Here is a 17,942-nt window from a genome sequence, read left to right as displayed (position 1 = left end):
AGGCACAAGGAGTGGCAGTGGGATTTGAACCCTGGTTTCCCTGGTTTGCGGCCCGCTGCTTTAACTGGAATATAGAAACTGTGGCCCTTTGTGTGTTTATGAAAAACTAAGGCAGGACCTGTACTGAGTTGAGAAATGCTTTAAGAAAGCTCTAATATTTGCCATGTGGCATACAGTGGCTATAGAGAGTCTAGCCCGCCTTCCAAAATGTTCACCTTTTGTTGCCTTGTACCCTGGAAGTAAAATGTATTAAATCAGTGTATGCTCCAGGTAGCCACATATCTTAACCCAAGCTATCTGTGCAACCCCAGGTTAAACGTGTGATCCGACATTCATCCGCCAGTCTCAAAACGCTGCAGCATTTGAAACCTCTGTTGGAACCCCATGATTTCCTCGTAGTCCTGCAGTCATTGTACTGACTGGCCTTGGCTATTGTCAGTCCCTCTAAGCTGGCCTGCCTTGGAATGCCATTTGCCCTCTTCAGATTATTCAGAACGCAGCAGCTCGCTTGCTGGCTGGCACAAAAATGCATGAACACACAACTCTTGCTCTAAAATCCTTCCACTGGCTTCCTCTATCACGGCACATACAGGATAAAATGTTATTGTACGTAACCTTTTCCACAACGTGACATTGCCTTGGGTCTCCTCGGCCTTAAGAATATACACGCCATCGCGTATGCTTCGCTCCTCCAATCAGTCCTTGTTGGACATCCCTTCTAGAGTTGCACGCCTCACAGTGAGACAGGGATGATCCTTTTCTATCAGTGACCCCCACAATTTGGCATTCTCTACCATCAGGAATCAGTAACAGAAGGGACTCAAATGTTTAAAAAGATGCTCGAGGCCTTTCTATTTAATCATGCCTTTGCAACTGAGTAAGCATTGTTCACGTATGGTGTTTCACCGTCATTATTTAGTCTTTCAGTAGCAAGATCAATGTCCATCGGTTTAAATGCGTGTTCTTTGTGTGTGTTTTATTGTAACTCGCCCCAAATTTTATTGGAAGGGCGAGTAAGGAATATTTTTAAATAAATAACCCAGAAATGCCAAGTGAAAAATGTCTGATATTCCAGAATTTCGTAGAAAATGAAGTAGAAATAACAATGCGGAAGAGCTTGGTTGGATACTTGTCCACCCGCCTTGCACTTCTGTAGCAAGCTTCATCCAGGAGTTGCCCATGGGCCCTCTTTGAGACAGTTCAGCTGTTAGAAGATGACGTCACACCGGTGACTCGAGGTGGGGAGGGGCAGCTGATTTGCAGGCTCACCCGGGCAGCTCGGGCTCTTTCGCTCTCGACCCCCACAGATCTCTCCGGCACACCTCATCCCTGTAGGCTCCCCCACTTTGTGTAGCCTTTTGCACTGAAAATTGTGGACTGTAGTGTATTGAATAAAAGAAAAATATTCCTTATTTCAGTGCGTGCAGGTGTGTGATGCATGAGCACAACAAAATGTGAAAAGTATTTACAGGGGTGTAGACACTCGATAGCCACTGTCGGTAATTCTCCGGGGTTTAATTCAGAAGGAGTAATAGCGGTCTCTGGGAGGTGGATGATGTGTTAAACTTGCATCTCACATGGCAGCTGGGTGTCCCATCAGTATTTACTGACGCTGGTTGACTGCAGTACTTATCTCCAGAGATGCATTGCCTGTTTCCCCTTTTTCTTAATACATTCCTATTCTGATTTCAAGGGAAGCACAAAATGACCAATACAGTGAGACCAGCAGCACAGATGGGAACTCCAGGGATTCAGACTTCTTTCAGCCGCCGGTTAAAAAGGTACAGAGCTAGGCAACGTTAGCAGTTCCTAAAAGTCCTGGTTTGCCAGAGATGCTGGCAGCACAATGCCATTGCCTGCCATTTTGCAATCTGTTACATTTCCTTTTGATTTGCGTGTACTAGACAAATTCACACTGCTTGTGTAAAACTGTGCAGCCAGAAACTGTCAAGTTTGCTAGGGGAAAATCTCAAAGGAACGTCGCTCATAATGAGGAGTTTCCATGTGTGTAAGGGGATGCTTTTGATCCCAAGGAAGGAGGGAAAATGAGCAGTATAAGGGATTGTCGCAGAGGAGACCGTCTTCCAGGTCACTTGGGGAGGTGGGATGAGGGGAAAAGAGGGGGGGGGGGCGGGGAATGCTTTTATTTGAGTGAAAGAGAACATTACAGAAAGAAATTCACAACCATAGGGTTTCTTCTGCACAAAAAAACTCAAGTCTGAGACTGTCATACAGGTGTATCTTTGATAGAAAGACAAGGAGCAGGCTAACCATTCATGATTGTCTTATCAATGGGCAAAAACTCTTTGAGAAAACTGAAGGCTTGATTATTTAGTACATTTTTAAATGTCTGAAAGGAAGTGAGTGAAGAAAGTAGGATTTTTAAAATAAAATATTTATTACAATTTGTCACTTTTTTTTTTTTTTTTTAACAATCATCACCCATGGCAGCAAGCAAATATTAAATAATAATCTGTCAAATTTTATGCATTTGCCACATGAGTATGGTTCTCTCATTGGGGATTTCCTCTTAAATAGAATTTTAAGCAAATTGCCCTTCACCATAACAGGGTTGTACAATAGAAATCCAGTTAGGTTTGACAGCATTATGTATAAATGGTATCATTAATATAGTATCCATTTTCTCCTGTGAGCAGCGAGTTGTCACGGACAATAAATGGGCATATTTTATACTGCAGACTTAAGATATGCCCTTGGTCTGCTGCTGAGACGTAAGGCTCCTTGATTATATTGTCATGCTGTTAGTTGTAAATTTTAAGTTTTATTTGTGTTAAGTTTTTATTAGGATGTTTTATTTTTATTGTCTATTGTTTGAGATTTTATTGTTTATGATGTATCTATTGCTGTAAACCGTTACGATGGAATCCGAGTGACGGTATATAAGACCCAATAAATAAATAAAATAAATAAATGTGATGGGATTTAATGTTTGACTTTATTTTATTTTAGGTGAAACTACAAGAGTCCATTGAATATGAAGATTTAGGGCAAAATAACAGCACGAAAACTATTGCACTGAATCTAAAGAAATCAGACAGGTCTGGTGAATGAATGGACCATGTTCTCTTGCTTTTTTTTTTTTACCAGTGTATTAACGTGTTTCGTTAGGTATTTTTATTTTTTTGTTTGTTTTTACTTTTAGTTTTCTTTGCATTTAATCCTATCCAAATACACAAATATTTGAGCAGAGAAAAATAAACAGGTATAATAAAAACAAATGAGAAAAGAACTACAATCCAGCAATAATATTGTATAGATATTTCAGTGTTGCCACTTTTGCATCTCTCCAAGGCTTAAGCCAGAAATTGAGGCAGTGTGACCTGCTTATAAACTTGGCATACCTCATCCTACATAAATAACATTCTGCAGACACATATGATATTACTGGAATTTTTTTTTTCTTTTTCAACCTTTGGAGAAACCTGTTTGATTGTTAACCCAAATCACATAACTTTTGTGTTAATTGCAAATTGTTTTTCCACCCCTCCCCTTGCACCTAGGTATTACCATGGTCCAACTCCAGTTCAGTCTCAGCAATATGCATCCAGCCAGGATATCATTAATTCTTTACATAGTATTAAGCAAGAAATGGAAAACTACACGCCCAGATTAACTCAGGTAGGAAATGCTGGTTTGGGTTTTTGTTTTTTGCCTTCCTGTAAGCAAGACACAGTTATAAAGGAAAGCTAGTTGCGTGGCTTGGTGAAAGTACTGTGTTTTTTTTCAGTCCATCGGAGCTGACGTGTGCTCTGGCCAATCTTGGGTCAGCAGTATGAAGGAGAATCGGATGGCGTGTGCTTCAGTCTTGCAGGAGGCTTCAGTTCCAGCCTAAGGACAATGAAAGGGGCAGCTGGGAAATCAGCATTTGGCCCATTCATTGGTTTAGTCCAGTAGACTTGAGAGAGCCTGACTGACCCACCAGTTAATTTTAATAGACTTGAACTTGCCTGGTGAGATTTATGTTAGTCGCAGCAGGTGAATGCAGCCAAGGCTTTTACCCTGTGTTTTTTTTTTCAATTGCAATTTATTAAATAACCTCAAGATATATAATATCCCATTCAAGTTCTGTTGTCCAAGAAAGGTTTCTATATTGGTGGCGCATGCTGAAGAATCTGATAAACAATTGACCTGGAGGCTTTCTTTTTTTTTTCTTAAGGAGTTGCAGTTTCTAGGGCAGAAGTTATCAGTATTCCTAGATGTAATTAGGAATCTCCTAGGAAATTATTTTTGGGAAAATTCAGAGGGTGTTGGCTTTAGGTGCACATTTCTGTTAGATTTTGTGTAAATGTGTCTGAGAGTTATCTATTTTTTTTTTTTTTTTTTTTTCTATTCATCTTGAAAATTCCCTACAGAATCAGTTTAACCCTGTTAACTGAAGCCCTGTCGCATAATTTTGGGCTTGTTAAATAATGATGCCTTATTTCCGGATTTATTTTCCCTTTCCCCTTGATGTGGTCTAATTGAACAATGTGTTTACAATTGTGTTTTGCTTATTGTGGTGATACCTGTTTTTTCTTTTAAATACGATTTCTCTTGAATTAAATTTTCGTATTTAATAGGGAAAGTTAAAAAAAAAAAAAAAGTAAATAAAATAAAATAGTTCCCTGTGTGTATCCAGATCAATCCAGACTCCTGGTCTGATCTGTGGTACTACAGGAACGAATATTGGCAGGTAAGAACCAATCTTCCTATTTACGATATCCCAGGAATATCAATCCGTTTTCACCACTAAGATTTACAAAGGAAAAGACACAAATGGAAACTAAGCAACCATTGCTGTTCCCATGATCTAATCTGAAGTCTAAAAAAATCTGAGGCAAGCAGATCCCAAAGGCATGGGTTGGGCACGATGTATGTATGTTGTCTGTATATAAAAATGTTTACATAAATAAATAATTCCTTATAGGAAAGTCTACTCCTGACCTGCCACATGTAGGCCAAATTTAATTGGTAACAAACTTTCCTCCACCAAAGATGTCTTGGAAGAAAAGTTTTCAGCTTCTCAGAAAACAGAATTGCTCCCCTGAAACCCTGCAATGCATTTACAGGAAACTTAACAAAGAATGGCACTCCGATATCTAAGAAATGCTTCTTAGCGACCTGAGTAGGTAGAAGAACCATTTATCCGGCCAAAGCACAAGGCGGTCTGGTACTTGGAAGAAAGCTTCAGTACTTAAGGCCCTGGGCAGTTCTAATGCAAACAAAGCAATCTGTGTTCCCCTGATCATTCATTCTTCTGAGGTTTCTAAAATAGCGGCGATCTCCAGGCTATCCCACTGACCGTCGAGCACGTTACCTCTTCTTGTGAATTTGGCGAATGTTTCATAGGAGGACCATTAATATGCTTTAGTCAAGGGTGGTGGTAAAGCATCCACAGAAATGTTTAGGACCTCAGCATTTCAGATGGTGGCATCCCTTCTGATTAATGAATCTCAAATTTTTATGCCTAGAATTATTTTCCAAGCAGCACCAGTTTATTCCTAAGAGAGAAATTATCTTTAATTAGGGCAAAGTTTGAATGTTGCAGCGAAGAAATATTATCAGAACTTGAGCATTCTTGGAAAAGCAGCTCATGTTCTTTACATTTTTTCAACGGCATCTGATGAAAACTTACATAGCTGAGAGACCCTGCAAGGTCGTGTATCCTCTGCTCGAAGTGAAACCCGGCCAAGGTCCTCCAGAGAGACTGGCTCAGATGTCTGTCATTTCCTCCAGTCGTTGGTACTGGAACCGATTTTGGAGTGCTCCCTTTGCACTGCTGCCGGCATCGGCTTCCACCGCACGATCCTGAGCGAGGGACCTTCCAGCCGCCGGCACTCGCCGACTCATGAAGTCCGGGGTGGGGGGACGGACGAAGCGGCTGTGTGGTTGATCCGCAGGAAACTCGTCGGCAGCGGCAGAGAGATGGTCTGTCCATTGGGGCTGAGGGGAACCGCGGGGCTAGAAGAAAATGCTGCGCCTCCTTCCTTCCAGTGTCTCCCCGCTCTTGAACGGTGGGGACCACGAAAGAGTCCAGTGGCTGGTAATCGGACGTCTGGCATACCATCTTAATAGGAAAAGGAAAGGAAAAGGATGCAGTTCAGGCAAGAGCGCAGCAGAGCCGTCCTAACAGTTCCTGCTCAGCTGGCACCTTCATGCCATCGCTGGGCTCTGCTTTAGTAACAGGAGCATCATTTAAGCAATGGCATTCCATGGGCTTTAAGAATTGTATTATTAGCAACGTTTGTTTATTTCTTCTAACTCCTAGGGTTTTCTCCGTTTTTCTCTCTCTCACTTTGGGCTCCCCCACCCATAGCCTGGATATTATGGGGGTGATTTTCAGATGTCAGACACTGTTTTACGCGCAGAAGTGGCCTTTTCTAAAATTGCCTGTATGTCATGTTGGCGTATACGTTGACCTGTACTGAGCAGAAGCGCCCCTGGGGGCACCGTTGTTAAAGGCTTTAGACTTAAAGCATATATGCATGTAAATTTTCAGGACAAATTTATGAGCACCAAATTTATTTATTTTATTTATTTAGTGAGTTTTATGTACCGTTCGGTTTCGCCATCACACCGGTTTACAAAGTTTCGATGTTTAACAGAGTGTTCAAAAGATTCATGCGGTTGTTAACATAGTTATTGTAGGTGGTGTTTGTTCGGGTTTAGATGTAATTTGTTCGGGTTAGCTTTTGGTGACATCATCTTTGGGAATTTGTGTGTGTAAGTCTGTTTTGAAAATTGGTGCAACTTAGGTGCATTTTGCTGTCTTGAGGATTCCCTTCTCGATCGACAGGGGTCACAGACTGTGGCTTCCAGCCTTCTGTGCCATCAAGCCTTCTTGGCTGTGGACTTTCCAGCACGTGCATCCTGCACCTGGCAATGGCTGGCGTGTTCTCGCCCATCCGGAGGGGTTGGTGAACATTGTTTCCCAGCAACAGTGAACAGATTTGGGAGTCTCTCTCCTGGATCTTCCACAAGGCAGTGTGTTGTGGTGTGGGTAGGCTAGCACAGGCATAGATTTTGGAATGGGCTAACACTAATCAGCTATTTTTACTGAGCCAATGAGAGTTGTACTTTTTTTTCTTTTCTTTTTAAACTAAGAACTTGAAAAGAAATAGATTGTAAAGATGACCAAGCAAACTATAACACTCTTACATACTCCTTTCCTTGAAGGTTCTTTCAAGTGGTGCTGCCAGTTGTACCATCTCTGCCCTGACACCCGGCGGAGTGCTAATGCAGGGCACAACACAGCAAGCCATAAACCGTGAGTAGTGCTTAGTCCAGAGGAACAATATCGAGCTGCTTATCTGATTCTTGAAATGTAGGCGAGATTTTTATTCTTAATGCTGTCAAAAAAAACAAACTATGATGTGCATGCAGTCAGTGAGTCCTATTAGCATATAAAGTTTGTGCTTTAAAGTGCTACTCTGGAAATCTGTTCTGGTGATGTTGAATTGGTGTTCGTGCTCAACAGCACCCAACTGTTGACAAAAATCTCTAGCTTGACAAACTGAGTCAAGGAGACATTCCATATGATGCTGCACAAATGTGCATTTTGGAAAAATATAACTGATTTAGAATATCAATGGGATCCAACTAAACAATTCTGTGTTCTCTGAGAAACTCTGAAGGTTTCTTGAATAGTTTCTTGAATGCTTTTTTGTAAAATGTAATTCCCTGTACGTACCCGGATCAGTCCAGACTCCTGGGTTTTGCTTCCCCTCCAGCAGATGGAGACAGAGATGTTTTAACGGATTCCGTCCTATACTCCTGAGGGTGCCACCTGGGAGGTGGGATTGGAAATCAAATGCACATCATGCCATGCTTGGAGGTCTGTGTTCCTGGCCTCTCTCTTTCCTGTTGTCCTGACAATAAGTAGCCCTCTTCTCAACGGTTTCTATCCCCTCTGTGTCCTTACAAGGATGTCTGTCAGAAACACAGTTCTCAAGATAAGATCTCACTAAGGCTATAAATATTTAAAAAATATGAAATCAATTGTTTAAAAATGTAAACAGTTAATTTAAATACTAGAACTGCCTGAAACTGTGGGGGACGTGGGAAGGATGCTGCCCTCTGTTTTTCTTATGACATGCCTGCATGCTCCTTGGGCTGTCCAGTAGCAGCCTAGTCTGTTCCAATGTGCAGCACGCCAGGAAAGGAGAATCAAGAATTGGCTGTGGGCTGATTTTTGGGTGGGTGCCCCAGCTTGCACCAGCAAATATTAACATTTAAAGGACTAAATGGTACAACGTTTTGCTTATTTAATCAGTTACTATTTTACATTTCTGGGTCGCTCAGTGACTTTGAGTGTAATCATATTTGTTTTTATGCATTTGACTGTGTTGTCAGTTCTTCTCCTTTATGACACCGACTGGCACCTTTCAGCTCCCATATGCACAGCATTAGTTTGGACACTCTCTATGGAATGTGCTCGCTATAGAGCACAGTGTCTAAGCATATAATCATATATGACTTTGTTATAACAAATGAGAAAAGAATCAGTAGAAAAGTTTATTTTTCCTCTTTTTTTTTTTTTTTTGTTATAACATTGAAATTGCCTGGAAAAAATAATTAATACAATAAAAAAACAAAACAAAACCGCCCTGAAAACAAAGGACTCTGGAGATAAGCTATCAAGTCTGAGGAAGCAGAGTTTTAGTGCAGAATTTGCTCTTCTTGCAGAGCTGGTGCCAAGCGATATTCAGTCAGAAATGAAACACCTGTACGTGGCTGTGGGAGAGTTGCTACGACACTTTTGGTCCTGCTTCCCTGTCAACACGCCATTCCTCGAAGAAAAGGTGAGGAGGCCTTCTGACCTACATGCTGGGGCTCCAGCAGGCGAGAGAGGGGCAGGTTGCTAAACTGTGAGAGGAATCATCTATTGCCAAAATGGGATAAAGGGAGCAACATTATTTATTTGCATTAGATTTTGAATTTTTCTGGAAATTTAGATCTGTTTCAGTGGAACAGCTTGGGAAAATACAAAAAAAAAACAAAAAATCCAGCAGCTTGATGACCAGGAAAGCCAAATTAAGATCAGTACCTTGTTTTTTAAATGAGGTGGAGGCCTCTTGAACCACTATTAGACCACGCCTTCGTATCGGTCTGTGCCAGGGGCATCGGAAGCAATATTTGCCACTAACTTGAGGGCTGAGCTAGGCCATGCATTTATTTATTTATTTATTTTTTATTTTTATATACCGATGTTCCTGTAAAGTATACATATCACACCGGTTTACAAGGAAGAAACTGTCGCCTCGATGGCGGTTTACATTGAAACATTTAACAATTAACAGCAACATGAAGGCGCAAAGAGGAATTTAGTGGAGCTTACAGTGAACATTCATGATTACATAAATATCAATGACGAAATCTTAAGGAACTTATGTACAGAAAGGGCTGGGGGACAACGACTGTGCTGATAATGTCATTCTTCCTGCTCTTAGCTCTCCGGGAATGCTTGTGTGAAGAACCAAGTCTTAAGTTTCTTTTTGAAAGTACTATGGCAAGGTTCAAGTCGTAGGTCTGGGGGTATCGAGTTCCAGAGTGTAGGGCCCGCTGTCGATAGTGCGCGTTTCCTCAGGGAGGTTTTTGCCGGCTGGGTGATTAGCATGTTCTTGTATGCACTTCTAGTCGGTTTCTTGGAGGTGTGTAGCTGCAGTTGAAAAGTTAAGTTGAGAGGAGAGATGTTATGTAGGGCCTTGCATGCCTGGCATTGTCTGTTCTTCCAAATAAGCAGATGATCTCTGGGTATTTAAGCACCGCGTTTATAGAGAGCAATACAGAGTAATGTCAGTAACTATTGTACAGAGTAATCTTTGATCTTTTTCAGGTTGTAAAAATGAAAAGTAATTTGGAAAGATTTCAGGTTACAAAACTCTGCCCATTCCAAGAGAAAGTAAGAAGACAATATCTAAGCACAAATGTAAGATATGAGAAAACAAGGTTCTGGTTTTCTTTTTTTTTTTTTACATAGTGTTGTAAAGAGATTAGCCTGTACATGGTTTAGTATGCTAGCTTTTTACCTCTGGAGATCGGATTTCTAATCCAGCTTCAATCCCTGTTAAATAACTGATGTAAGCTCAGTAGTTACCATTAAGTTAATGAGAAATGCCTTTTTTAGCAGCACAAAAAAATCCCCCAAATACTGAGCTGCCTAGACAATTGAACCCACTAGAACAATTCCAATATTATCGATGAAGGTGCATCATGAAATTTCATGGGTATGAGGTCATTTCATTGTATACCCTGAAGTCCAGTGTCCTGTCTTATTAAATATTTTTTTATGATAACGTTTTATTTAAATTTGCCAGATGGAGCATACAGCCATCAAATAAGCAAAACAAAAACCCAGGTTCAACATTTTTTTGCAAAATTCACAAACCTTTCCAGAGCTAAACCCCAGCAGAGTTGATACAATTTCCAGTATGGGTCCCATATCTTGTCATATAGTATAACGTTCTCTCTCAGCATAAAGGTTAATTTTTCTGTTAAGGCCACTGAATGAACCTGGCGATGCCAATGTTCTATCGTGGGCATGGACCTCCACTTCATTGCAATAGAAAATCTGGCAGCAGGTAATAATTGCTGAATCAGCAGTTTCTTAAACGCGCCTGCCAATTGATTCCCCCAAAGAGCCAATAAACAGAGATCAGGAGTCGGAGACAAATGGCTACCCGTTATTTGTTTTATGAGCCTCCCCCCCCCCCCCTCGCATCCACAAGGAATACACTTACGGGCACTGTCACCGTACATGCGGATATGTACCTACTGCCTACATATCCCCGCCAACATCAGAGTCACCGAAGCAGATATCTTGGTAAAGAATACAGGAGATCTGTAAGCATGCAATATCAGTTTAACCATTAACTCCGCCCTTCGCATACAGAGAGAAGACTCTCCTCTGCACTTTTGTCTCCATCTCTCTCCCACTGCAGTTCAGCCGGTAGAGTGGGCTGCGATTCAAGGTATGTGTGAATAATTGCTCTCTACAACAATGAACTAGCCTTTCGTTTAGCTGGGCCCAACATGAAGTCCATTCCAATCCGATTAGGCTGTAGCCAGTTCCACCCACTCGGATTCAAACTTTTGTCAAGGTCTCCCTCAATTTTTCATAATAAGTCTGAGACTGGTGTGGCACATCCACCTCCTCTCGGAGCTCCACAAAGGACTAAAGGTGATCCAAACAGCTTAATTCAGCCTCCCGCCACTGCTTGGCTTACTGACTAAATGAATTCCACAGTCAACGCTGGATTTCGCCAGAAGGGGGGGGGGGGGGAGAGCAGATGGTCTTCGACTCCCGGTACCTGCCCATTGATTTCCAGACCTTAACCGTGCATGCAATGAGGGGGCATCTACGACATGCCCTCCTGCCCCCTGGTGACACGGGCAGCAATGTCAAGAAGGACATAAGATCCAGGGAGTACCAGGGGGGTAGTGCGGTCACTATATAACCAAGTGAGCCGCCCAGAAGTATGCTTGCAAGTGTGGGAATGCCATACACCCCCCCCCCCCCCCCCCCGAGTCTCCATAATGTCCGCAACCTTACCTGCGGCGATTTATCATCCCACAGAAAGTCTAGGAGCAACCTATTAACCGTAGCAAAGAAGCTACTGGGAAGGAAACGGGGCACGTTGAAATAAATAAAATAAAGGGGGTCACACATTTGCTCTCCCCACTCTTGATATATAATGTCCTTTCCATTCCCTTACTTCTTGCAGAATCTTGGTAAACACAGAAGCATAATTGAACTTATATAAGTCTCCAACATTGTGGGCAATGCACGTGCCCAGATATGTGATGTAAGACACCGCCTTCTTGAAGGGAGCAAAACACCCAGGGTTATCCTCTGCTGAACAAGTACTAATAGGGAATACTTCGTATTCGTGATAGTTAACTTTATAGCCTGCTACTTCCCCAAAGACAGCCAGCACGGCTAGCAATCTTGGACCCGACCTCTTAGGGTTAGCCAAAAATAATAAGACGATGACAGCATACACGGAAATAAATTGCCTCCTGCATGTCCGGATCTTACCGTAGTCTGGAAGCCAGCACTTCAGTGGTAAGATCAGTGGTGATAACGGGCATTTCTGCCCGGGAAAAAACCCCGAGAGGCACCCATTGGAGAGAATCCTAGCCCTTTGGTGTCCATACAACGCACAGATCTACAGACCTACAAAACTGCCTAGGCAGACCAAACTTCAAGGGCAGCAAACAAAAAAGGGCCCAAAAAACAGCAGGGTAGGCGATCCAGTACAGCCGTAAGGAAAAACAAAGGAATGGATGCCACAAGATAGTCCTTTTCAATGTTTAATCAAGGAGACGTAAAAATCTTATAAACATGCCCGACTCTGGCCGAGTTTCGCCACCAATGGTGGCTGCCTCAGGGGCTTGTTGGTCACAGAGCAGTATTCAGATGGTGGTCCAAATAAGATCAAATGTGTATCTATGTCAATCGCGCGTTTCTCGTAGCGATTCGTCTCCTCTCAATAACAGATAAGCTCGGCCAGAGTCGGGCATGTTTATAAGATTTTTACGTCTCTTTGATTAAACGTTGAAAAGGACTATCTTGTAGCAAACAAAAAAGGCCACTCAAGCCTAGCAAAGGCCTTTTTGGGATGTAGACCCACCACCAATCCGAAGATCTTAACCTTTTGAGCCAGCGACATAATATTAAGAAGATTTCTATTATTGTTAATCGAGTTGTGGCCTTTAATAAAGCCCTTTTGGTCCACTCATACAGCTCTCCAATCTTATTTGTAAAACTTTAGCAAGTATCTTTATGTCCACATTGAAAAGAGAAATGGGTCCATATGCCTCCGCCTCTAAGCTATCTAAAACAATTATGGTCTCAGTCGTCTTTGGATGAAGCTGCAAAATGATCTGTAATATATTTTAAATGGCTCACACTTCCAGTAGGAAAATTTACAAGTCCCAAAATGTGATGAAAAATATGTATAATCTCTTCCTGATGGGTTTTGCTCCCTCCAGACATCAACCAGCCCAAGGCCCGCTATTATATATTTAAGAGATTTTACTTGGCCCCACTGAAGTTCTGTCCACCCCTAGATCCAAACAGATGTTCCAGCCTCCTGCCAAGATGGGAGGAAGGGGAGAAAAAGCATCCAAACTTCCAGCAATTGCACATAAAATTCCTTTTGATGGACTTTGGGGCCATATACGCATGCTAACACAAATTGCACACCATAAAGTGAGCACTCCAGCAGAACAAATCTGTCCGTTCCCAAGGGGAGAGACTTATGAATGAGGACACATACTCCTCGGCTCTTTGAATTAAGAGGCATACTCAACATGTCCCACCCAGTCCCTCACCAATTTGGCATGTTCCGCATCTGTAAGGTGGGTCTCTTGAAGAAGGGCTATCTGCACGTCCTTCCTTTTAAGGCAACCAAGAATCTGACATCTTTTCACAGAGAGAGATCAAATTTAGAGGAGAGTTAGCCGTAATCCACAGAGATCCAACTACTGCAGCTCGGTTGAAACAAGGAAAATATGCTCCACCTCCAAAACCATTGCAGTAAATGATAATTAAGTGGCCTTTGTGCCTGCCTACAGCTTAACTAAACATATAATACACCTACCCCCTCCCCTGACCCTACCCAACCTCCCGAGAGAGAGGAGCAGGCACGAACGAGCTGCCAGGGCACAACAAGAAGCAATCTGTAAGTTCATTGCTGTTGCGTCAAAGATGGACTCCATCTGTCTATCGTGCTCATCCCTCCACTGGGATAGTTGCTCGCTTAGAGACGGCACAGACCAGCGCATCCACCTCAGGGAAGGCATCTCTCGCTGCCGGATCCAGTGGGTATAGAGCTTCTAACGCTCGTTCAGCTTTACACACTTGCTTCTGGGGCATCCCATTCCAGGTCAGTCCAACTCTCCTGAGAAGGAATTTGTTCTTTCCAAGATCTATTACATTTCTGAAGGAGAGTGCATAGATAAATCTTGATTTGTTTGCTTAATTTTTCCTCCTTTATTATCATTTCAACCTTTGGTTGATGTATTATTTTTCCAGATGCCTGGTGTTTCATTTATTTTTAATCATTTAAATGCCAATAAATAAAAAAACAAAACAGTCTGTCCAGAGGGAATCTACTTAAATGTTAAAGGGTCTTCATAATAAAAGCATGTAGGGGGCAGACTTGGATGTAATGTGTGTACCCTGAGGGAAAGGGAGGGATATGATGGAGACACTTAAATTCCTCCAAGGAATAAACGCACAGGAGTTGGGTCTCTTGCCAGAAAGGAGGCTCAGGGTTTGCAGGGTCATGGAACAAATAGGGTAGATTTGGGAATGTAAAAAAAAAAAGTCTTTACAGAAAGGCTTGGAAGTGGTGGACAGTGGCAGAATTCCAGAAAACATGGGACAAGCACAAAGAATAAGGGGGAGAAGAAGGGTTTATAAAGTTAAGCAGAAGGTGTGGCTGGGTTATATGGGCTTTGTCTGCTGTTTCTGATCGTGCTAGGACATTGAACCTGTGATTAGATCTGCGGGTATATGATGAAATGGCACACCCATGAAATGCTCTGATAATGTCCTTTGCATGACATGAAGTGCTTTGTGATTTTTTTTTTTTTAACACAGTGATTTGAAATGACCAGGCACTGATTTTTAAACTTGTAACAGCCTGAGCGAATACATTTAAGTCTGTGAATATGTACATAATAAAAATGCACACCTTTCTATTCTACACAGAAGGGAAAGAGGACAAAACTTAGGATCTTGGCAGGAAGTAACAGATTGATGTTGGGCAGAATGTAACCAGCACTGCTGCCTGAAATACACTCTTGTGTGTTTGTCGTGCAGGTAACAGGTCATTTAGAAGAAATGCTACAGACAGCCTACAATAAATTTCACACGTGGCAGTCAAAACGTATGCTGAAGAAAACGTGAGGCTTCACCGAGCAGCGTTTCCTAAGACGAACCTGCAATGCCTGGAAAGAGGATGACCTGCCAGCTGAACGGATGGCACAGAGGGTGCAGGCAGAGCTGCATCACGTGGACTTAGGCATCTGATGCTCCCGGGACTTGCACATTAGCTTCTGAAAGGATCTGTGATTGAACTTGAAAAAAGAAGGCGATCGCATTAAGAGAGAACCAAAACCGAGTCAGGAGGGCAACTTAACAATAAAAAGAGAAACCTTAAGACACTGTTTACACAGCAGTTACTCAGGAGCTGCTTCTGACTTGCATCCTAAGCTGCTTTCATAACCGAGAGAGGTAAAGGCAGAGTGACTGACGTTTTATTTTTTTTTCCTGTCTTTTTTTTTAAAGGTCTGGGGCACAGGGTATGGAACTACAGTTTTTTGTGTGTGTGTGTGTGTTCCTTCATCTGGGTTCCTTTGTTTTATTGGATCTGTCTCGTACCCAGTGAAACAGAGGTTCAGAAAATGTTATTTTTTAACCAACTCGTGAAAGGTGCATGCTTCTTGCTGACACTCAGCCCTCGGAAGGCAATGCTTCTATCATGATCCCCCCCCCCCCCCCAAAGAGATTTGGAAGCAGCCACTATTGCACTGAAAGAAGTTGATGGCTGAAGGTGTGCGGCCGCATGCAAGGAGCACTTTTTCTGAGAGACCCGGCTTTTTCTGCAGTGAGGTGCATGCTTCCTTCTTGTATGTTCTGGTAAAAAGGGTGTACTTATGCTTTCAAGGCAGCAACTGCTTTGAGAAAAGGGGGTTAAAAAAATGCATTTTTATAACAGTTAAAGTTTCTTACAAACTAGTGAAACTCTAAGGAAATCAACTACTTAATTTTCACCTCTCTAGACAAAGCGAAAGTTTTTTGCTTTTCTTATTGGAGACCCCTTGTCTCCTGGTGACTGTTATTTTTTTGGCGAATCGATAATCATCACAAAGCAAGGAAACAATGCGAATGCAAAAAAAACAAAAAAGAAACACCAATAAGCAAACCAGAGGAAAATCTTTCCGTATTCCTTCGTACCTGGAATATTGGAATCTGTGCCATACTTTTGTTCCAAAGGGGATCGGCTCGCTGTTGATCTGAGACTTAGCTGTCTTGTATAAAAAGAAAAAATGCATTTCTAACTTTAAACAAAGTAAATGTTTTATAGGGGCAGTTTAATTTCTCTAGTGCGTTTTTATTAGAGCCTGTCTTTAAAATTGTCAACTACTTTGGCATAATCTATGCAGCTGTTGCCACGTATTGAAAGTCAGTGTTATGGAATTGAGTGTGTGACCCTTAGACTGAGCAAGTATTGATACATTATAGGTAAATTTACTGGTTTAACACATCTTCCTCTTTAACTTGAGCTCGTGGTGTATATTTCCGTTAGTATATACACACACACACGCCTCCCCCTTGCTCCTTCAATAACCAGATACTCCGTGTATGTATATTAAAAGTATGGCCAGCCAGTCAGGTCAAAAGTGGACAATGTTGACCAGCCCAGAGGGAGGGTAGGGACTGACAGGTTTTTATATCTGACTCTGCAGGAGCCATTGCTTTTTCCACTGTTCAGTGCATAGGACAGTTTGTACTTACCTTTTTGATACCATTCTAAAAACAAAATCAGTGACAATTAAGTTTGATGTCATTGCTGCCATTGTTTGCCCGTGTTGTGATTATACTGACTAGGCGATTCAGTTGCTTTATACTAGGGACTTGCCGCTAAACATTTAAAGTTCCCTACTTTGATTTGTAGGTGTGTATCTTCGGATGGCCCTGCAATGCAGTGGCTCCTTGATTCCCTATTTAGATAAAAGATTTACTTTGCATTGTGAGCGATTGGAGGTGTTTGCCTAGCTCAGGGCTTCCTAAAGCCTGACCTCTTGACCCGACAGCCAGTTGAATTGTCAGGAACATGCATGAGAAATCTACAGATACTGGGACTCCAACGTATGCAAATTTTATATCCTAAATATTCCTTGTAGATGGCTGTGTGGGGAGGCAGTAGGACAGGTTTTGGAAGAACTGAGCCAGCTCCCGAGTGGTGAAGCCATGCTTCAGTTATGGAAAGCACCCCAAGGGGACAATAACAATAGACTCTCTTTGGGGGTTTTTTTTTGATAAGTGAATTGTATTATTTAACCCATTCTAAAATAAACTCAGTGTGGCTGTTGTGACTGTATGATACTGATCTGTGACATCAGTTGTACTGGACCGACCTGAGTGGGGCCACTTTGTATTACATTCGTTCCAAGCCCAGAGCAACGCTGGACAGTTGTAAAGACAAAAACATGTATGTCGTGGAAGTTTAATTGTTGCTCTGTTAGAGATGTTTTATATGATGGCTATTGAGCTCATATATATATATATATATATATATCATGGGCATCAAATGCATCGTTTTCAACGGCTGGTAGTAGCTTACAGACATCTATCTATCTATCTATCTCTCTCTCTCTCTCTCTCGCTCTCTCTCTCTCTCTCTCTATATATATATATATATATATATAGAGAGAGAGAGAGAGAGAGAGAGAGAGAGAGAGAGAGAGAGAGAGATAGAGAGAGAGAGAGAGAGAGAGAGAGAGAGAGAGGAGAGAGAGAGAGAGAGAGAGAGAGAGAGGAGAGAGAGAGAGAGAGAGAGAGAGAGAGAGAAAGAGAGAGAGAGAGAGAGAGAGAGAGAGAGAGAGAGAGAGAGAGATAGATGTCTGTAAGCTACTACCAGCCGTTGAAAACGATGCATTTGATGCCCATGGTAACGACTATGGCTTTTGGGGGAATAGGAGACTACTGAATCTGAACATTTTTCAGCCACATTCAAGACGCAGTTTTGGGGTTTATATCTCTTAAATACAGCTTTTAGTTTTCTTTCAGGGAGGCAATTTCAGCGTTCTAGTGCAGGTAATGAAAAGCAGTAGGTAAGAATTGGGAGTATTGGTCCAGGTGATACTTTATCCTGCAAGGGTGATGATCATCTCCATGGATGATCTCCCATTTGAAATTTCCAGAGAAA

At 42.1% G+C, this 17,942-nt stretch overlaps 1 protein-coding gene across 5 annotated transcripts in view; it reads left to right on the top strand.

Moving 5' to 3' along the window:
• The window catches only part of GTF2H1 (general transcription factor IIH subunit 1), a 33,509-nt gene extending 16,742 nt beyond the window's left edge, over positions 1 to 16,767 (top strand). For 4 of the 5 annotated variants that reach the window (XM_029582348.1, XM_029582345.1, XM_029582347.1 and 1 more), the window contains exons 9-16: positions 1,694 to 1,781; positions 2,971 to 3,059; positions 3,522 to 3,639; positions 7,177 to 7,267; positions 8,686 to 8,801; positions 9,836 to 9,928; positions 10,892 to 10,970; positions 14,831 to 16,767. In XM_029582348.1, the coding sequence (XP_029438208.1) occupies positions 1,694 to 1,781; positions 2,971 to 3,059; positions 3,522 to 3,639; positions 7,177 to 7,267; positions 8,686 to 8,801; positions 9,836 to 9,928; positions 10,892 to 10,970; positions 14,831 to 14,874 (718 nt within the window). In that variant the 3' untranslated portion in view covers positions 14,875 to 16,767. The remainder of the gene's footprint in view (positions 1 to 1,693; positions 1,782 to 2,970; positions 3,060 to 3,521; positions 3,640 to 7,176; positions 7,268 to 8,685; positions 8,802 to 9,835; positions 9,929 to 10,891; positions 10,971 to 14,830) is intronic. The other variant, XM_029582349.1, reaches the window with a different exon arrangement.
• The last annotated feature ends 1,175 nt before the right edge of the window (positions 16,768 to 17,942 follow it).

The sequence above is a fragment of the Rhinatrema bivittatum genome, chromosome 17 (genome assembly GCF_901001135.1).
Source record: "Rhinatrema bivittatum chromosome 17, aRhiBiv1.1, whole genome shotgun sequence".
Classification (NCBI taxonomy): Eukaryota; Metazoa; Chordata; class Amphibia; order Gymnophiona; family Rhinatrematidae; genus Rhinatrema; species Rhinatrema bivittatum.
Note: the sequence above shows the minus strand (reverse complement) of the source record. Positions and strands in the feature narration are given on the sequence as shown.